This window comes from Monodelphis domestica, chromosome 1, assembly GCF_027887165.1.
Source record: "Monodelphis domestica isolate mMonDom1 chromosome 1, mMonDom1.pri, whole genome shotgun sequence".
NCBI classification, from domain to species: Eukaryota; Metazoa; Chordata; class Mammalia; order Didelphimorphia; family Didelphidae; genus Monodelphis; species Monodelphis domestica.
Window position 1 is genome coordinate 460,762,364 of NC_077227.1, and position 17,525 is coordinate 460,779,888.

General features: G+C 47.6%; 1 protein-coding gene and 1 non-coding gene across 2 annotated transcripts in view; both read right to left on the minus strand.

Moving 5' to 3' along the window:
- Positions 1-8,096: 8,096 nt before the first annotated feature.
- The window catches only part of EEIG1 (estrogen-induced osteoclastogenesis regulator 1), a 45,953-nt gene continuing 36,524 nt past the window's right edge, over positions 8,097-17,525 (minus strand). Inside the window, exons 6-11 of the mRNA XM_056812469.1 lie at positions 17,062-17,210; positions 15,042-15,146; positions 14,394-14,583; positions 13,548-13,669; positions 13,116-13,185; positions 8,097-11,947 (exon numbers count right to left, since the gene is read on the minus strand). Of these exons, the coding sequence (XP_056668447.1) occupies positions 11,902-11,947; positions 13,116-13,185; positions 13,548-13,669; positions 14,394-14,583; positions 15,042-15,146; positions 17,062-17,210 (682 nt within the window). The 3' untranslated portion in view covers positions 8,097-11,901. The remainder of the gene's footprint in view (positions 11,948-13,115; positions 13,186-13,547; positions 13,670-14,393; positions 14,584-15,041; positions 15,147-17,061; positions 17,211-17,525) is intronic.
- Positions 17,209-17,268, minus strand: MIR7372 (microRNA mir-7372). Its single transcript, NR_127630.1, has one exon. It is a non-coding gene; the product is annotated as a microRNA mir-7372 (primary transcript).

The window sequence follows — 17,525 nt, forward strand, 5'->3', positions numbered from 1 at the left end:
ATGAATCTTCCTGGTTCTAGGCCTGGTGTTCTATCTACTGTGCCACTTAACTAACCTATTGAGGTTGGGGTAAGATGCTATTATTGTCCATTTTACAGGTGAGAAAATTGACTGTGAGAGAAGTTAAGTGACTTGTTCAGGATCACAGAGTTAGCTGGTAAATTTCAAGGTAATATCCAAACTCTGGTCTTGTTGACTCCAAGTCCTGCCCTCTATCCATTGTGCCACCTAGAGGCTTCCTCTAGCATTACATTAAGCCATCTCTACACAGTCTAGGTTAGTGATGGCAAACCTTTTAGGGACCCTGTGCTGTGCCCTGCCCCACCCCCCAGTCTTCTTGCCTGTGCTCCACCCTTAACTTCGTGCAGTGTCCTGCCCCCATGGTGTTGGAAGTGGGGCTGGCCCAATGGGGGTGCTGCTGCAAGGCTTCTATGGGCTGGGAAGGCTAGGGGGTAGGTGGCTCAGAGACCCAGTGCCCCCCCCCTGTGCTTGGGGGCAGGGCCAGCTCCAAGCTGAAGTGGCCTCCTATGGCCACAGGACCTGCCCCTGCATCCAACCCCTTTTGTCTATTGTCTACAATCCAGGGGGCAGAGGGGCGCAATTAGTCTTTGGGGGGCAGTCACCTCCCAGACTGGCAGCAGACAGGGAAGGAAGAAAGTGGAGATCTTTTAGGGGGTAGGGCTGGCTCAGGTGTTGGAAGAGGAGTACTCTCCTATAACCCCCTAGTCCCAGAGAGGGATAGGAGAAAAAGAAGGATGGAAGTAAGCACACAGGGGTGAGGATGCACAGCAGAGAGAGGGAAGGAAGCAACTCTGCAGGGAATAGCCCCATGTGCCCACAGAGAGGTCTCTGAGTGACATCTTTGACATAACATGCCATAGGTTCACTATCAAAGGTCTAGGCCTACATCCCCTAGCCTCTCCTTGGGAACACTTACAAACATTTATCTGGTGCCTTCAGTAAAACCAGTACTGTGTTGAGGGCAGAAATAGGATACTAAAGGCTGACTTCTTGACCCAAGATCCTTTTCCAGTTTACTAAGTGTCTATTACATAAAAGCCTTGTGCTCCATGCTGGGAATACAAAATGAAAAACAGCACGATCTCTGTTTTTAAAAATATTACAGATTGAGGGCAACTGGGTGACTCAGTGGATTGAGAGCCAGGCCTAGAGACGGGAGGTCCTAGGTTCAAATCTGGATTCAGACACATCCTAGCTGTGTGACCCTGGGCAAGTCACTTAATCCAAATTGCCTAGCCCTTACTGTGCTTCTGCCTTAGAACCAATATTTAGTATTGATTCTAAGCTGAAAGTTAAGGGTTCATTAAAAAAAGACATAGGTTCAAGTACTCTAGGTAACTACCTGAAACTACAAGTAGCAGAGACGGCATTGAGGGAAAGCTCTCTTCCAGTGAAATCCCAGGTCCAATTCCTAGCCCCAAGTTGAGGTCAGAGCATGCTCCAGGCCTTTTGGAAGCAGCTAAGTAGCTCAGAGGGTAGAGTTTAGGGTCAGGAAGTTCAAATCTGGTCTCAGACATTATACTAACTGTGTAATTGTGAGTAAGTCATCTAACTTGTTTACCTCAGTTTCCCCATCTATAAAATAGGGATAATTGACAGACCATGGGACAAGAAAGCCCCCCTTCCCCTAACACCTATTGAAACTAACAGCCTCCCCCACCCCCAAACACCTGGTAGAGCACCAGGACTTTGCTCCTCAACCTGTCCTGCATGGCTGAGTATCAGGCCTGAGAATCAGGCCACCCCACTCCCCAAAGACCAGGATTCCTTTCCTCCCTCAGGAACATCCAATGAAGTTAACCCAAGTAGCTTCCCCAGAGATAACCAGTAAAGGCAATCCAAGTTGCCTTGTCAACTACACCCCCTTCCTTCCCCAAATCTATAAGACTCTATTTCTCCCCAGGCCCAGGTGGGTCTCCCATGCCACCTCTCTGGCATTGAAGTCCTCCCCCACCCCCTTTCACTAATCTTCTTGGGGTTGGGCCCCCTTGCTGCTCCAAATAGTCCTTGCTGTTTCACCTTTCTCTGGTCTCATTTGTCTCTTGGGTGGAACTTCCCTCAGTTGAGCTGACAATTGTAATGGCACCAACCTCCCAAGGTTGTTGATATTTTAGCACTGGGTCTGGCATAGAGTGGGTGCTGGAGATCTATCGTGGGGCCTGGCTGTGTCCAGGAAGGCCTTTGCTGTGCCTCTTGAAGAAGTCATTAGGTGATCTGGTAAAATGTGTGTGTGTGTTACACGTCAGCTGTTATTACATAGAATGACCTGTGCAAATGCTTGGAATCAGGAAACCAGCAAAGACTAAGAATCAGTCATTCAGTTTAGTTGGAATGGAGAGTGTGTGAAGGTCAATAATACAAACTACGATTGGAAAGGTTGTCTGGAACCACGGATCATGGAAGGCTTTAAACAATGAATGCAGATAAACATAACAACTTGAAAAAAATTGTGTGATCAACACCTTTTCAAGATTATTCTGCATAGTTAGCATGGCCTCTTTATCACTATCCTGTAACAACCATCCCCGGGTTGCTGCACTTCCAAGGTATAAAAGCTCACACTGAAAATGGAACCATTAGGAGCCGGTTCAAAGGAGCTCCAGCATTAACGGAGAGTTTGTGTTTTATCCTTGAGGCAAGGGGATGCCACTGGCAACTTTTTTTTTAAGCCCTTACCTTCTGGTTTGTATCAGTTCCAAGTCAGAAGAGTGACAAGGACTAGCCAGGGCAGTGAGTGCCCAGAGGGCAGATTCAAGCTGCCTGGGTGCCCTCCCCCTCCCCCATTACCTGAGAGAGCTGAGGGAGAAAGTGCCTGCTTTGGGCCACTGGACAGAGGGGCAGGGCCTGAAAAAAATGTCCTCTGGTGCTGGAAAGAGGGAAACAGAGCAGCTCCCCGAGGGCTGCCTCTGCACACCTGATATGCCAATTCGAGGCTAGGCAACTGGGAGTAAGACTTGCCCAGAGGCACCCAGCTGGGAAGTGTCTGAGGCCATATTTGAACTCAGGACCTCCTGATTCCAGGCCTGGTGGACTAGGACAATGTTCTGTCTAGCTGCCTCCATGGGCAAAGTTTGAGCAGAGAAGGGACAAGGACCAACCCCTGAATCTAGAGGCCAGTGTTCAAGGAAAGGCCCCCCAAATCATCAGGAGGATTTCAGAAAAGGAAGAGATGGCCGGGGGCCTGGAGTGATGGAGGAGGGGGAGGTTAGAGAGGATGGGAAGGAGGAGGAGAACAATGAAGAAGAGAAGGGGGAGAGGGAAGGAGAAGAGGAGAAAATACAGGAGGAGGCGGCCAAGGAGGAAAAGGAAGAGGGGAAGGAGGAGGGGGACAAGGAGGAAGAAGGGAAGGAGAGAGAGAGGACCAGGAAAGGAGGAGGAGGAGGAGGGGGAAGGAGAAAGGGGACAAGGAGGATTGGGGATGGGGGGAAGGGACAAGGAGGATGAGGAGGGTCTGGAAGAATGGGTAGGGTTGGGAATGAGAAAAAGGCCAGGGCATTCCAACCCCACCCTCTTCAAGGCTCCTGCTACTCCCCTCCCCACCCCAATCTCCTGCCGCAGGATTGGCTCCGCCACATGTGCTATTTCTCACCTGGGTGGCAGCAGTCTGGCAGTTTCTCAAGGTCCCTGTTCAGGATGAAGTACTGGGGGCCCCTGCTGCAGCTTCTGCTGAGTTTCTGGCCCCGGGGGCTGGGGACTCTATCCCAGGACATGGGCTGCGTCCTGATTCACCCGTGCCTGTGCCTCTTGCAGGGGAGTCATGGGGTGATCAACCTGGCTGCCATGGGACCCCTGACCATCCCCCTGCCCCCAGACCAGGAGCCAGAGGGCTCCGTTCGATTCAGCCCCTGCCAGCCTTTCAGCGAACCTGCCAACCTGACCGCCACTGACTGTCTACAGGTGGCCACCTGTGTGACCCTTAGGTGAGAGCTCCATCCTTCCCCCCATCCCTCCCCATTGCAGGTAGACATCCTGGTGCAGTCATGGTGCCGTGAAATGGAAAGTTCCAGGCCCGCTTCTGCTAAGGTTCTTCCTAGGTGGTCTTCATCTGGCCTTAAGCCTTAGTTTTCTCATCTCATAAAAATGAAGTGGGATTGGCTGTACTTGGAGTCAGGAAGACCCGAGTTCCAATCCTGCCCCAGGCCCCTCTTCCCCCAAGAGATGGGAGAAATGACTTCCCCTTTATCCTCTACAGCAGGAGTTCCCAACTTGAGCTAGAAGAAGCTTATCAAGGGGGTCTAGGGAACATGCTGATTGAATTTTCAATGTGGTTATTAAGCTTTTTCCTACAAGAGCTCTTGGAGAAACATTTCTCATTCTTTTCTTTATGAAAAAAAAAAAAGCCTTCCTTTTATTTCTTCTGTCTATATGCATGACAGACTCAAGACTTTATTTCCTTTCATATTGAAAAGGGGGCATAGAAGACTTCCCAAAAGTTTGCCAGTCACTTTCACCAAACCTGATGCCTCTCTGTGCCTCAGTTTCCCCATCCATGGCAAAAGGATACTCTATTTTCTAAAGCAATGTTTCTGACTTCCCCCTCCAGGCAGGCTGACTCAGGGGATCTGCACCATGTTGCCTATGGCAGGCACCAGAAGAGTGAATTTCGGTATAACAACAGTACTGAGGTCTTGACTGTCACATATCCTGGTAAGGAGTGAGGGGGTAAGTGGGGAAAACCCTGAACTAGGAGGTAAAGGACCCACAAATTACTGAACCATTTCTGAACCTTATTTTTTCCTCCTTTCCCTCTGCAAAATGCGAATTATATTGGCATTTTCTGCCTCATAGAGTTGTTGTGAAGAGTTTTAAACTTTTGTCGTTGCGTCATTTCAGTTGTGTACAGCTCCATTGGGCAGTGACTCCATTTGGGGTTTTCTTGGCAAAGATACTGGAAAGGTTTGTCATTTTCTTCTCCTTTCTCGTTTGACAGATGAAGAAACTGAGGCCAATAGAGTTTAGTGACTTGCCCAGGGTCACAAAGTAAGTGTCTGAGGTCAGATGAGTCTTCCTGACTCCAGGCACTGAGCAACCTAGCTGCCCAATCTCTAACTTTAACTATAAAGTGCCATATAAATGTGAGCTATTAAATTATAGGTTTGGCTATGTCATTGTGGGACCCAGGACAAGTCTCTTACCTTCTCTCTCTAAGCAGCTAGGTGTTGAAGTGAATAGAACACCAGGCTTGCTCAGGAAGACCTGAGTTCAAATTTGGCCCCAGACATTTTATTAGCAATGTAATTCTGGCCAAGTCACTTAAAAAAAAAATTCTTGCCTCAATTTTCCCCATCTGCAAAATGGAGAAAATAGCCCCTAGCTTTCAGGGTTGTGAGGATCAAACAAGACAGCATTTGTAAAAATATTTAGCAGTAATCAGCACATAGCAACCATAATTCTTCTCTCTTTAAGCCATCATCTCCACAATTATTTAATGGGGGGGGGGGGGGGGCGCACAGGTAAAACTAGGTTAGATAAGCTTTTGATCCTAGCATTATCTGGTTCCATGGGGGGAGGGGGGGTAGGAAGCCTGAAAAGAGGATTTGGGAAATACATCTAAGAATGAATGAAAAAGCATATAGCCAATGCTTACTGTAGGCCTGCCAAGGGTCTTTTCTGAAAACCTGATTTGGCAGTAGAGATGGTAGACGCATATTTCAGGGGCCAGTAGAAGCCCAAGATTGTTATTTCTGGGCTTAAGGGTGGTTTTATAGAGGTTGTCTGGACTTGAGAATCTTTTATTCAGAAAGAGGAGATAATGAACTGGGAACCGAGGAACCAGCTAAATGGCATAGCATTGGCAAACCTTTTAGAGATCGAGTGCCCAAAGTGCATCTTCAAGCTGTCTGTGAGCCTCCCCCATTACTCCAGAGAGCAGAGGGAGGAAGTGATCACATTGGACTGCTGGGCAGAGGGGTGAGGCATGTGAACATTGTCCTCCTGAAGGCTTTGCCAACATGGGTAGTGGATAAAGCATTGGCCCTGGAGTCAAAGAGATCAAATCCAGCCTTGGACACCAATTGTGTGACCCTGGACAAGTCATTGTCCAACTCACTTTTCCCTATATGGAAATGGGGATAACACCTATCATTTTTGAGGACAAAAAATGATATATTCATGTTTTACAAACAAAACACAAGTAGAAATTCTAGCTATTGTTAGGGGTCAGTCATATGGGTGAAATTTTAAATTTTTTTTATCCATATATCTATGCATATAAGCAGTGTGGGGTGATTATTGAGAGGTCTACAGAGCTTAGGAGATTGAGGGGCTAAAGAATAAGGGTACTTAGAAGGCTGGAGCCTCAGGCTTCCCCTTCCCCATCTCAACCTTTTTCTTTTCCAGCCTGGCCTAGCAGCCCCCTGACCACTCTGGTCCATTTTAACTGCAGCTCAGGGAGGACCCTGGCCAGAGTGTCTCTCCTGCCCACCCACCTGGAGATCTTCATCCAGACTCCCTGTGCCTGCCCAGACCATTGCGGACTCTGGAGCCCAGAACCTGGCACCCTCATTGCCATCTCTTTCTTTGTGACGCTGGGCATCTACCTTCTCTGGGGTAATTCTTAGGACTCTTCAGACTGGGAGCTTCCAGGGGGAGAGGGAAGATGGGAAGGCTGAGGAAATAATCCTCCTCTCCTGTGTGTTTGCAGGTGTTTGTGGACCATGTGGCGTCCACACCAATCAAGGAAGCCTGCTCATTCCTCAGGATAAGATGCGGTGCAGCCCCTGTTCCTGCTGTCTTGGGAAGTCGATGGAAGACAAAGAGAATATTCCCCTTATTGTCTTCAGATCTCAGCTGAGCCGCTCCTGGCCCAGGTCTTCACTTCTATGCAAAGAGCCAGCTCTGTAGACTGTGGCAGCGGGAAGAAGCCTGGGAAACCTTTGGAATTCCCGTTATGTTCCCCTGATGGGAGGGGGCTTTAATGGTTGTCCCTCGCTAAGAGAATTGGGCTGGGGGGAGGGGGAAAGAGTGCTAATTAGGGTCAGCTGGCCATACTGTGGCACACTGCTGACCAGGACAGTTTTATCTGGAAGGGTAACTCGGGCAATCATCTTATTAAACTTTGCTTGGGTGGTCTTAGCTTTTCCTCCAAATTCTGAAATCTCAGGGCCTCCTTCAGCCTTCTGACTGTCTGGTCCCACCCAACCCACCTAGTGCCAGGCTCCCTGGTTCTTGGCACTGTCAGAAGACAGACGGCCTCTGGGGCCATGTTGGACAAATCTCCCTCTTCCTTGGGGTCAGACAAGAGGACCTAGGGGACATCCTTTCTCCCATGGATATAAGGAATATCCTCCAGGCCTGCCTAGAATCCAGCTACCTAGAAACAAGAGGAAGAGAAGCAAGGAAGCATGAGGGGAGGGGAATGAAAATGCTAAGGAATGCTACTAGGAGGGCAGATGAGGCACAAACCACTGAGCTGAGAAAGGGGGTGCAGAGCCAGTCTCACACTTAGAGTAAAGGAGGAAAAGCGACCAACCTTAAATGACTGATATTTATTGACATCGGAGGGTTCTTAAACATCTCTAAGTTCCTGTGTAAGGCAGGGAGAAGGCCCTGATGATGCTCTTTGGTGGTTTCTTCTAGACCCTGACCAGTTCTTACATGAGACCAACTCGAACACCAATGGCACATGAGGGAAAAAGCCAGAATAAACCTATTGATCAGTACCCACATTCCTGGTACACAAGATGGGAAATCGATGGTTCAGAAGCCAGATTCCCTGATGTTGTGGGTCCAAGGGGATAAAACCTCATGGAGGGCTTGTCACAAAATAGGAAGGGACCTCACTGGTTATGTAGTCCAAATTGTACCTGAACATTCATTTCCCTCTATAGACACCTAGACAGCAGGACTAGCTCTGTCCCAGGCCTAGAAATGAAGCCTGGATGGTGAAGGGCACTAGTCTTCCGTCGGTCATTCCAGAATGGCCAAATCACCCTAGCCTCTCCCATGGGCTGGGGTTCAAAATTCACACTGGAAAGAAACCCACATCAGCCAAAGGCCAATGTTATTGAGTATCTTTGGCATTCCCTGGACAAATACACATGGTAGACATAATAACAGCACACCAAAGACCCCCAAAACAAAACCCATAACTTTTAATTGGCCCCAAATCATAATGCCAATTTGACAAAAGACTGATTTCCCCTTACACTGTAGTCTTCTATGATAGGAACAATATACAGAAATACAAATACCGTCAGTTGAATCAAAGATGGCAAAGATACTCCATAAAGGGAGGAGGGAAAAGAGGGAAAAGAATTGAGCTCCTGTCTTTCTCCCTCCCTCCTCCCACCCATTTAAAAGTGATGGAGACCATTCCATCAGAGAAAGCTGAGAATCACCCAAACCCAACTAGACACCTGCCCCATAAGTTACTCATGGGATGGGACTAATGATTGAAAGGGAGTGGGGGTGGGGTGAGGACCTAGAACTTTATTCTTTTTTAGATAGATCTCTGAGTAAAAAAAGATAAAACTCTCACAGATTTCCAAACTGTTTTGCATAGACCTATCCCCTTTCCAAAAATATCTCTAATATAATCTCTCTATATAGAATTTGAATCTAAAGCTTTGACAGCACTAGTTAGAACCACTGAAGTCCAGGTATCAGAAAGGATACTACCCTTAAGAGGAGATGGGGGTGAGGAAGGGATTATTTTACTAAAAATTTTAAAAGGACCAGTGCAGTTTTCATCTAATTTTCTGTCTCTAACTACCTAAAATTCCCTCAGGTTCTCTCTGGTCTGAAACCTTTCATTTTGCTGTTTTTTCTTCTCTGGCCTTTGGGCTTACTGCTCCCGGCAGAATCGTCAGCTAAATAGGTCCAATTGAAGGTTCCTTTCCTATCCTGGACTCCCATCTATTCTTGCTGCTCCTAAGAAAACAGCAATAACCCTGCTAGATGACTGGAGAATGGGAAGGAAGAAAAGAGAGCAGTTGAATTTGGGCCCAGTCCTGAAGCTGCCAATTGAGAGAGGTAGAGGTAGGAGAGGCAGGTGTAGATGATAGGCATCTCCACCAGGCTTAAGGGCACTCTCCCAAGGGGATTGGCATGGTGCCCCCATCTCACTGGACCCCCGGGCTTTCCCAGTGGAGTGTGGAGGCCAGCTGCACACTCATCAAAACAAAACATTAAAATATCACAAATCCCTCCTCCTTGATCAAGTTTGTGTGTGTTAAGACCTTAGTCAGACCAAACTGTTGAAAGAAGAAAGGAATGTAGGGAGGGTAGGGACCCCCCCCCCCCAGTGTTGGCTCCCAGTTAAAGTGCTAGTCATTCACAAGAGGAGGGGAAAGAGAGAGCTCCCTCGGGGTCTGGGGCTTTTCTGAACCTAGGACAATTCTTTAACAACTTTCAGTCCTGACGTGGCAGGAAAGGTCTGATAAGTGTTTAAAATGTTAGTAAAAAAAAAAAAGAAAAAAAGAAAAACGAAAGGAATCAATCTGGAACCAACCCCCATCCCCACCCCAGCAGGGTTCCAGAGATAAGGATTAGGACAGAAAGGGCAACTGAGTCCTCCTGGGACCAGAGGAGGGTAGGGTGGAGACTAGAGCCCAGCTCTATTCCCACTGCTGAGAAAAATTGTTCTGCCCACATTCCCTATCTAAGAGAGAGGGCCAGCTCTCTGCATGCCTGGTCCTGACCAGACAGCTCCCCTGGGGAGCGGTAGGGCAAAGAAGAGAAGGAAACTAGGAAAATGATCTCTCTCTTTTGGGGAATAAAATAGCAAAAAAACCAACATTATCAACTTAAAAAAAACAAAAAACCTTCCCACCCTTCCCAAAAACCAAACACCAGCCTGCTGGGTTTATTAAAAATTACAACTTGGCAACTGAAATAAAAAAAAAAGTTAAACCAGTGGTTTGAGTGAGGAGGCCACAGGCTCTATCTTCTGGCCTGGGCTTTTGCCGTGGGGAGAAAAAGTGCTAAGAACAGAAGCTTTGGCAGTGGTAGGAGGTGACACCCAGGACACCAGGAGCATGGGCTAATGAGGGGGATGTCCTGCTGGGAGCACAGCTCCAGCCTGTAATTGAAAAAGCACCCCTTCTCCTACCCATTCCCCTGGAGGCTGGGGGAAGGCATCCCCTTCCAACTCACCAACTGAGGCTGAGCAGGTGGAGTTACTTTTGGGGAGTATAAAGGCCCTATGGTCCACCAGGCTGACCTTGCTGAAAGGAGACAAGCTCTTTTCTCCTGTTCCTGTAGGAAGAGACATAAGTCCTTCCTCCAATAACTCCGGCCTCCTGGTGCTCGTATGGACACTCCTCTCTTCCTTCCTCCTCCACTTGGTATGGTTTTTTTCCTTAATTTCTCTGTTGCATCAACTGCCTAAGACCCAGCCCCAAGCAGAGAGTACATCAGGGGCTACAGAGTAGGATGGGAAAGAGGCCCTGAACTTCACCCAACTGGGGATGTGAACCTGTCACAGGCCTACCCAGGAGGGCTGACACAAAGTCAAAGTAGGTGGCTTCCTACCCCAATAAGGGGAGTTCGGGGCTGAAAGTCACTACCCCAGCAGTCTGCTCTCCTTTGTCTTAAGTGGTCTCCCCAATTCTGGACAAATGAGGAGACTGGAGGGGCTTGATGGGCCAGTGATACTTGGTCAACCTGGCCAGCAGGCAGAAGCATAGGTTTCATAAAGGGGAGACGATGGAGGAAGAGGGGGCTGGCAGAAGGATATGTGCGCATTGTTGGGGTGGGGAGAGGGCAGACCAACCACCAACCCCCCAAGGCTCTGCTAGGGAAATATGTGCAAAGTGCAGAGAGCCTCTGAGAAACAGAGGCAGGCAAATTCAAAAGGGAAGAGGGAGGTATCAGAAAGGGATAGCTTATAAGCTGAAAGTATGTGGCACAGGCCAGGACAAGCTAGGGATGGGAAAGGCAGGTCTACCAAAGGCCACCTAGCAGGTCTACCTGAAGGGCCCCGACCTCCTACAAGCAGGAAGTCAGGGTTCAAAGCTCTAAAAAGATGAGCAAGGTATTGAGCAGAAGGGAGAGAGGGAGCTGTAGGGGGAAGTCACAGTCTAGCTCAGAACCACACAGAATTAAGAGCAAGAAAGTCTGGCAGCCAGCTCTAGGATGTGTCTCCAGTTTCTCCAAGTCTCTTCTTTCCTGGAGTGTTGTTAGTGGCAGGAATCAGAGATGACTCCAGGATGGCCAGTCCATACAATTTCCAGGGTGGGGAGGAATATGGGGCAGGTGGACCCTCGCCCTCCACACTCCCAACTCCAGAGAAGTAGTCAGAAGCACCAGCAGTGCAGGACAGGACAAACAGGCAGGCTGGACCAAACACAAGTCCTTTTCTCCAGCTTTTAGGGAAGGGTGCTTGCCCACATCCACCATCTTAAGAGGCCACAACCCTGCCCATCAGTGGGCCTATAGTCCTACAGTAGGAATTACTTCCCTCACCAGACTCTACCTCTTCCTTTTGCCTTCTGAATTGGCACTCGGGCCAACAGTTTCCTATAAAGAGGAAGGATCTGTTCATGGGATGCTCTGGAGTGTACAAGGCTAGGCCAGGCTGCCTTGGGGCTCTTCTTCCTGCCTGGATGTCTGCTCTTTAGTGGTTTGGAGAATATTCACAGTGGTACAATCAGACCGCAACAAGAGTCCTGGGAAATACCCTCAAGAATATCAAATGACGAGATGGATGGGTCAGGTCTGGGGAAGAGGATGGAGGAGAGATAGATGATGAGGAGGGGGCCCAATGCCAGCTTGGGGCAGCCCAGTCTCAGGACTGGTCCGGAGTGCAAAAATCAGACAAGAGAGTGGACAGGAAGTAGAGATGAGAGGTGGGTCCGCAGAAAATGAAGGAACCTTCTGGAATGACTCCGGACAGAATGCCCAAGGGCAGGGCAATTTCTGCTTTCCAGATCATGCTGGTCAGTGGCTTTCAATCACTACAGGCTCAAAAACTCCAGAGGAGACTCTGTAGGAGGAAGGTGGAGGAGAGAAAAACTGTTTAGAAGCTCATCAGATCCCAAGGTTGTGCCAGGAACATCCAGGAGAAGCTGGAGGCTAAAGGGGAGTGGGGCACACAGAGCCTGATTTTGACAGTCATAAATGAGACATGATGATTGAGGAAGGGATGGTCTTTGAATCCCCAGTACCTGGCAACTGGGCCTTATAAGATTTGGGGGTTTCATAAATGTTAGCAGAATTCTAGTCCTGGCTCTACCAACAATTTACTCTAAGCCTTTTCTTTTCCTCTGAGCCTCAATTTCCCCACTTGTAAAAATTAGGGGGTTGAACTAAAAAAAAAATGCTATCTACAGCTTGGGAGGCAGGTACAGCACTGTGGAAAGACCTCTGGATTTGAAACCAGTTTCTACACTGGCCCAGGTTAAGTCTACTGTGGTGGATTTGCATCTCCATCCATAAAATGGGGCCCCAATACTTGTACTACTTGGCCTCTGGGTTTTTATGAAGAATGAATGCCCTTTGCTGAAGCTTTAAAGTCTATAGAAATGTGAGTTAGGAAAAAGCTTGATTCTCTAGTCTTGCTTCCAAGGGCCCAGGTCAATTCAGAACATTGTAGTTCCAGCTTTTGACCAACAGAGGAAGACAAAGTCCTCCTCAGGAACATTAGTCAAATCTTCCCAACAGCCTCACCAGACCTAGGACTAGAAAGGGACCTGGAGAGACCATCTAGTCCAATGCTCAGAGGAAACTGAGCCCTGAGAGGGGAAAATGACTCATCCAAGACCAGAATGGTCATGATAGAGTCAAGATTAAAGCCAGGTCTTCTGGACTCTAAAATTATTTTTCTTTTCACTCAACACACTGTATTTATTATATGGAAATATTTTGTTTATTTGGAGACATAAATGCAAAACCGCTACTTCTGTGTGCCTAAACATGATCCATTCTGCCAGAATTTTCCTTACACCATTAAGAAAGGAAATCTTAGAGGTCTATTCTGGGGACTCCTCCCATACCCTGGTTCCTACCCTTGTAATTGGTCAAATTCACTGGCAATATTCCCTTTCATCCCATCCATTAACTCACTCTTCTTCCCAGTGAAGGATAATTATCAAGAGCCTGCCTAATTTGTTGGTGCCAGGCACACAGCTTGGGTGAATAAGGAAACACTGTACCTGTTTGCCAGCTGAATGCCACTCAAGGTGGTGGTGCCATCCCTGCTCACAAACAACCTCAGGTTACTGTCTGTGGGAGAAAGGACAGACCAGGATTAGAAGCCTCATAGGCAAGATGGGCTCCAGAGAGAGCCTGCCTATCCATCCCATCCTATCTACCTACTTTCCCATCCATCCCATCCAACTCATCCCCATCTGCCCATCCATCCCATTCCACTCACCTACCCACCTATTCCCATTCAATCCACTGAGATCTCCCATCCCATCCCAACCAAGAGGAGAAGGTGGTTGGGCTTTCCTAGGGGTTCTGTTGGGCAACCAGGAGCAGCTGTTACTCATACCTCAAATCCCACTCACAGCCAGCACTGGAGCTCAAGCTTGGTAGAAGGATGGAAGTCAGGTGAAGGGCAAACTCCCCTCAGGGTAACTCACCCTCATTGTTGCTGACATCTGTAAAGTCTTGGCTCTGCATGATCTTTTCCACAATGTCATCTGCATCAATTCTCGTGTCATCTACCCAGGTTGGGTGACTTTCCACTGAATCCTTCTTCCTCCTTGCAGGAGAATGGAGATGATGGAATAAAACACCAAACACTAGTAAATCTAGCTGGAAAAACTCTGAGCTGAATGGGAAACATTGCTGATGTTCACCACTTTTAAGAAAGACATGGTATTAGAATGCTAAGAATACCAGGCAGGATTATGGAATTGTAGCAATTTAGAGCTGGGGCAATCTGCCTAAACCCTTGATTCTTTAGAGAAAGAGACTGAGGTCCAAAGAGAGGAAGAGACTTGGCTGAGATTGTGGGGGCACATCTAGGATTTAGACAGAGGTTCTCTGAATCCAAGTCCAATATTTCTTCCATTATGTCCCCACCTTTGCATCAGGGGATTTGGGCTCCTGTGACCTTAAACAAGTCACTTACCCCTTGCTGGTCCTCAGTTTCCTTATTTATTACCTGATGGAATTGGATTAAACGATCTTGAGGGACATATTCCAGTTCTAAATACCATAATCTTGGGCCTCTCAGCTCTTACACTTAATCTCTCTTATAACCACAATTTCTTCACTTGTAAAATGGAGATAATACTCCTACCTCACAGCAGTTGAACCCTAATGCATTCTAGAAATGTGAATTATCATTCACAAGATGGTCCTAGAGCTTTTGTTTGCCATCTGGGACCAGGAACTCTGGGAAGAGACTCAGTGGTGTCTTCACCTCATTAACCGATTGGCTCTTACCCCATTTGACTCCCCCACATTACCCCCAATCTTACCTGAAAGATCGATCTGACAAATGCAGAGGTCTAGGGGGCCGTGGGGGCTTTTCTGGTTTATGCTCTCGCTCCCCCTCAGGGCACTCCACAGTCATACTGAGGCCCCCAGAGGCACTACTGCTGGTGGAGGTGTTTCTTCGGTGAGTCAAGTCTGACAGGCTAGAGGAGCGGGAATGTTCAGTGCTGTAACCTGGGAGAAGGGCAGGACAGAGAAGAGACAAAGAAGCACGGGTGACCACCTCTCCCTATGGCCAGGCGAGGTAACCACCTTCCTATGGTGCCACTAGGGAAGGGTCTCCTTGGCTGGGGGCACACATAACAGGAAGTCATCAGGTCTCCCCCAAACTTATGGAAGTGGGTAAAGGCCTGGTCCCAGCTTTGAATCTGACTCTTAAATCCAAAAGAAATAGGAAAAGAAAAGTGGCAAGGGACAGTGGGCAAAGAGCAGGCCTGAGAGTCAAAAACCCCTGGGGTTCAGTTCCACCTCTGACATATACTAACTGTGTGGGCGGGAGCAAGTCACTCTTAACCTCTGAGATCAATACCCAAAGCAAAAACCTCACAAGTCTGTGTGAAGCCTCAGTGAGATAAGTCATATAAAGCACTTTTCTGCTTGTGTTCAGAATCGCTATTACTATCATTATTTACCAGAGATCTTGGACTGCTGGCTGGCATAGCTGGAGTTACGGGAATGGCCGGAATGGAACACTTCCTCTGGGCTAGACAAGTTCTGATCTGGCTCTTCAGGGACCCCTGGGAAGAAAGCATTAAAGTTCGTTAGAGTGAGAGAGTCTCCGATTCTCTGCACCCTTGGGTTTTATTTCTCTATCTCTGTTTCTGTCTCTCTCTGTCCTTCCTTTCTTGTGAGAAGGGTCCCAGCAGCCCTGCTGCTGGCCAGCACATGCTTAAGAGTCCATGGTCACTGCTAGGAGAGCAGTCAGAGGGAACAAGGAGCCCAGGCTTCTAAGTTCTCTGGGTGATATTCAGGAGTCCTAACCAAAGTGACCAGGACTTGAGAGTTACAAAGGCCTTTTCCTGGCAGAGCTTTTCTAAAAGCTCTTATCTGAATTCTGAAGTATGTACAGTTAAGACTCTCCTCTCCCCACCTTTCCACTCCCTGCTGAACAAACAGGCAGAGTGAAGGGTACCACTTTGTTTCACTGAGTCAGAAGCCCAGTCAGGGCCAGCACTCCCCAGGAAGTCTACTCTGCCTCTGGAGGTCAGAAAATGCAGTGTCAGAGAGAGCTCTGGTGGGGAGAGTTTTCTATGGGGAAACGGTCAGGGGATTATTTTAGGGGAAAAAGAGAAGAACAGAACAAAGCAAAAGTATGGCTACAATGTGGGAGAAAATCAAGTCTGGGAAAGGAGGGGATAGATAGAGTTTTGAAAGAATAGCCTCTCTGTCCCAGGAAATATTTTGTAATAATGCAAACAAAAGGAGCAGCTCATATTTATGTGATATTTTTACATCTAATACTAACACTCATATGGTACTTTTGAGGATAGCAAAGTGCTTTATGTGTTTTTCCTCATTTGACCCTCACAACTAATCTGAAAGGAAGATCCTATTATTCCCTCATTTTACAACTGAGGTTAAAAAGTAAGTGGATTGCTTAGCTAGTAAGCTTCTGGAACAGGATTAGAACTCTGGTCTTCTTGGTTCCAAACCAGCATTCTATCCACTATACCTCACTGCTTCTAACATTTAAGATGACAGCTGGGAGCTGCCAAAGCCCCCAAAGACTGTTTCCCCTCTTTATCACCACTCCACATCTCCTTCTCCTCTCAAGAGCCAGGACCCTGTTTGCCAGACCCTCTTTCCCCAGCCTGAATGGCCCATTTATTAACTGGACAGCAAGACGGCACCATGGCTAGAGCTCTGGGCTTGGAATTAGGAAGATCTATATCTATCTGGACAAATCACTTCACCTGTTGGTCTCAGATTTCCTCATCTATACAATGAGCTAGAGACAGAAATGGCAAACCACTCCAGTATCTTCTCCCCAAAAAACCCTAAATGAGATTTATAAGAGTCAGATGTGACAGAACCACCACCAACCATTCAAGACTAATAATCCAGAAGCTAGTTGACATGGTGCCCCTGGGAACTTGATCTCCTGAAATCCTGAGAGTAAGGCTGGAGGGGTCCGGATATTTGAATAGGCTGGCTCTTTATGAACTTGCTTCCATGCTGAATTGGGCCTGATCAACAGCAGCAAGTGCAGAAATAACCTGATAGGTCCATGCAAAGAGCCCGGGGTTGAGGAGCACTGGTTTCAGTTCCCAGCCCTTGAGGCACTGAGTGGATGGGGCTCAGTGGGATCTGCTCTTAGCATTTAAAAAAGGCAGCATTTGCAAAGTTTTGTGAGTAGACAAGAGAAGGAAGCACCTGCTTCACATATTCTTAAACTGTGGAATTAGAGTAGGAGAAAACTGTAAAAGTCCTTTGGAGCTCTGAGACTGGTAGACACAGGCATGTCTCGTAGACAGTCTAATAGAGGTACTTTCAACTATAACGTACAATATTATACTCCAAGACTTCTCCTCTAGGAAGCATGTGACAAATGTCTCATCTGACACTTGGGAAAGCCAGTGCCCAGAGTAGGTCAATAATTTGCCAATGGTGACACAGCAAAGGTTCAGGAAGAGGAGAGGCTAAACTTGTTACCTGATCCAAGGATGGTGGGTCTTGCCTTGGACTGCCGAGTCCCAGTGAGGGTAGTGGAGCCGCTACTACATGTACCCTCGCCTTTACAGGTCAACTGCAGGGATGTGTCTTGGCTGGGGATGATGATAGACTTGGCTGTGGAAGGTGGCCTGTGGAAGGCAAGAGGTGGTAAGTATCAAAGCCTTCTTACTCTTCTTGCCAGCCCATGGCTCTCGAAATCTTAACCTGAAAGGAGTCTCCAGGGAATATTTTAAGCTAGAAAAATAGCCAAAGGCTTAAGTAGAAAAACCCTATTTCCAGTTTCTCTATAGAACCTTGGATTTTCAAAAGCCACGAGGACTAATGAAAATTTAGAGAAATTATAATCTCCTAGGTCTACTAATGCTTCCAGGTAGAACTAGAAGGAATAAAAAAAAAAAGCATTTATTAGGTGTTCATCATGTGCAAAGAGCACTGTGTTAAAC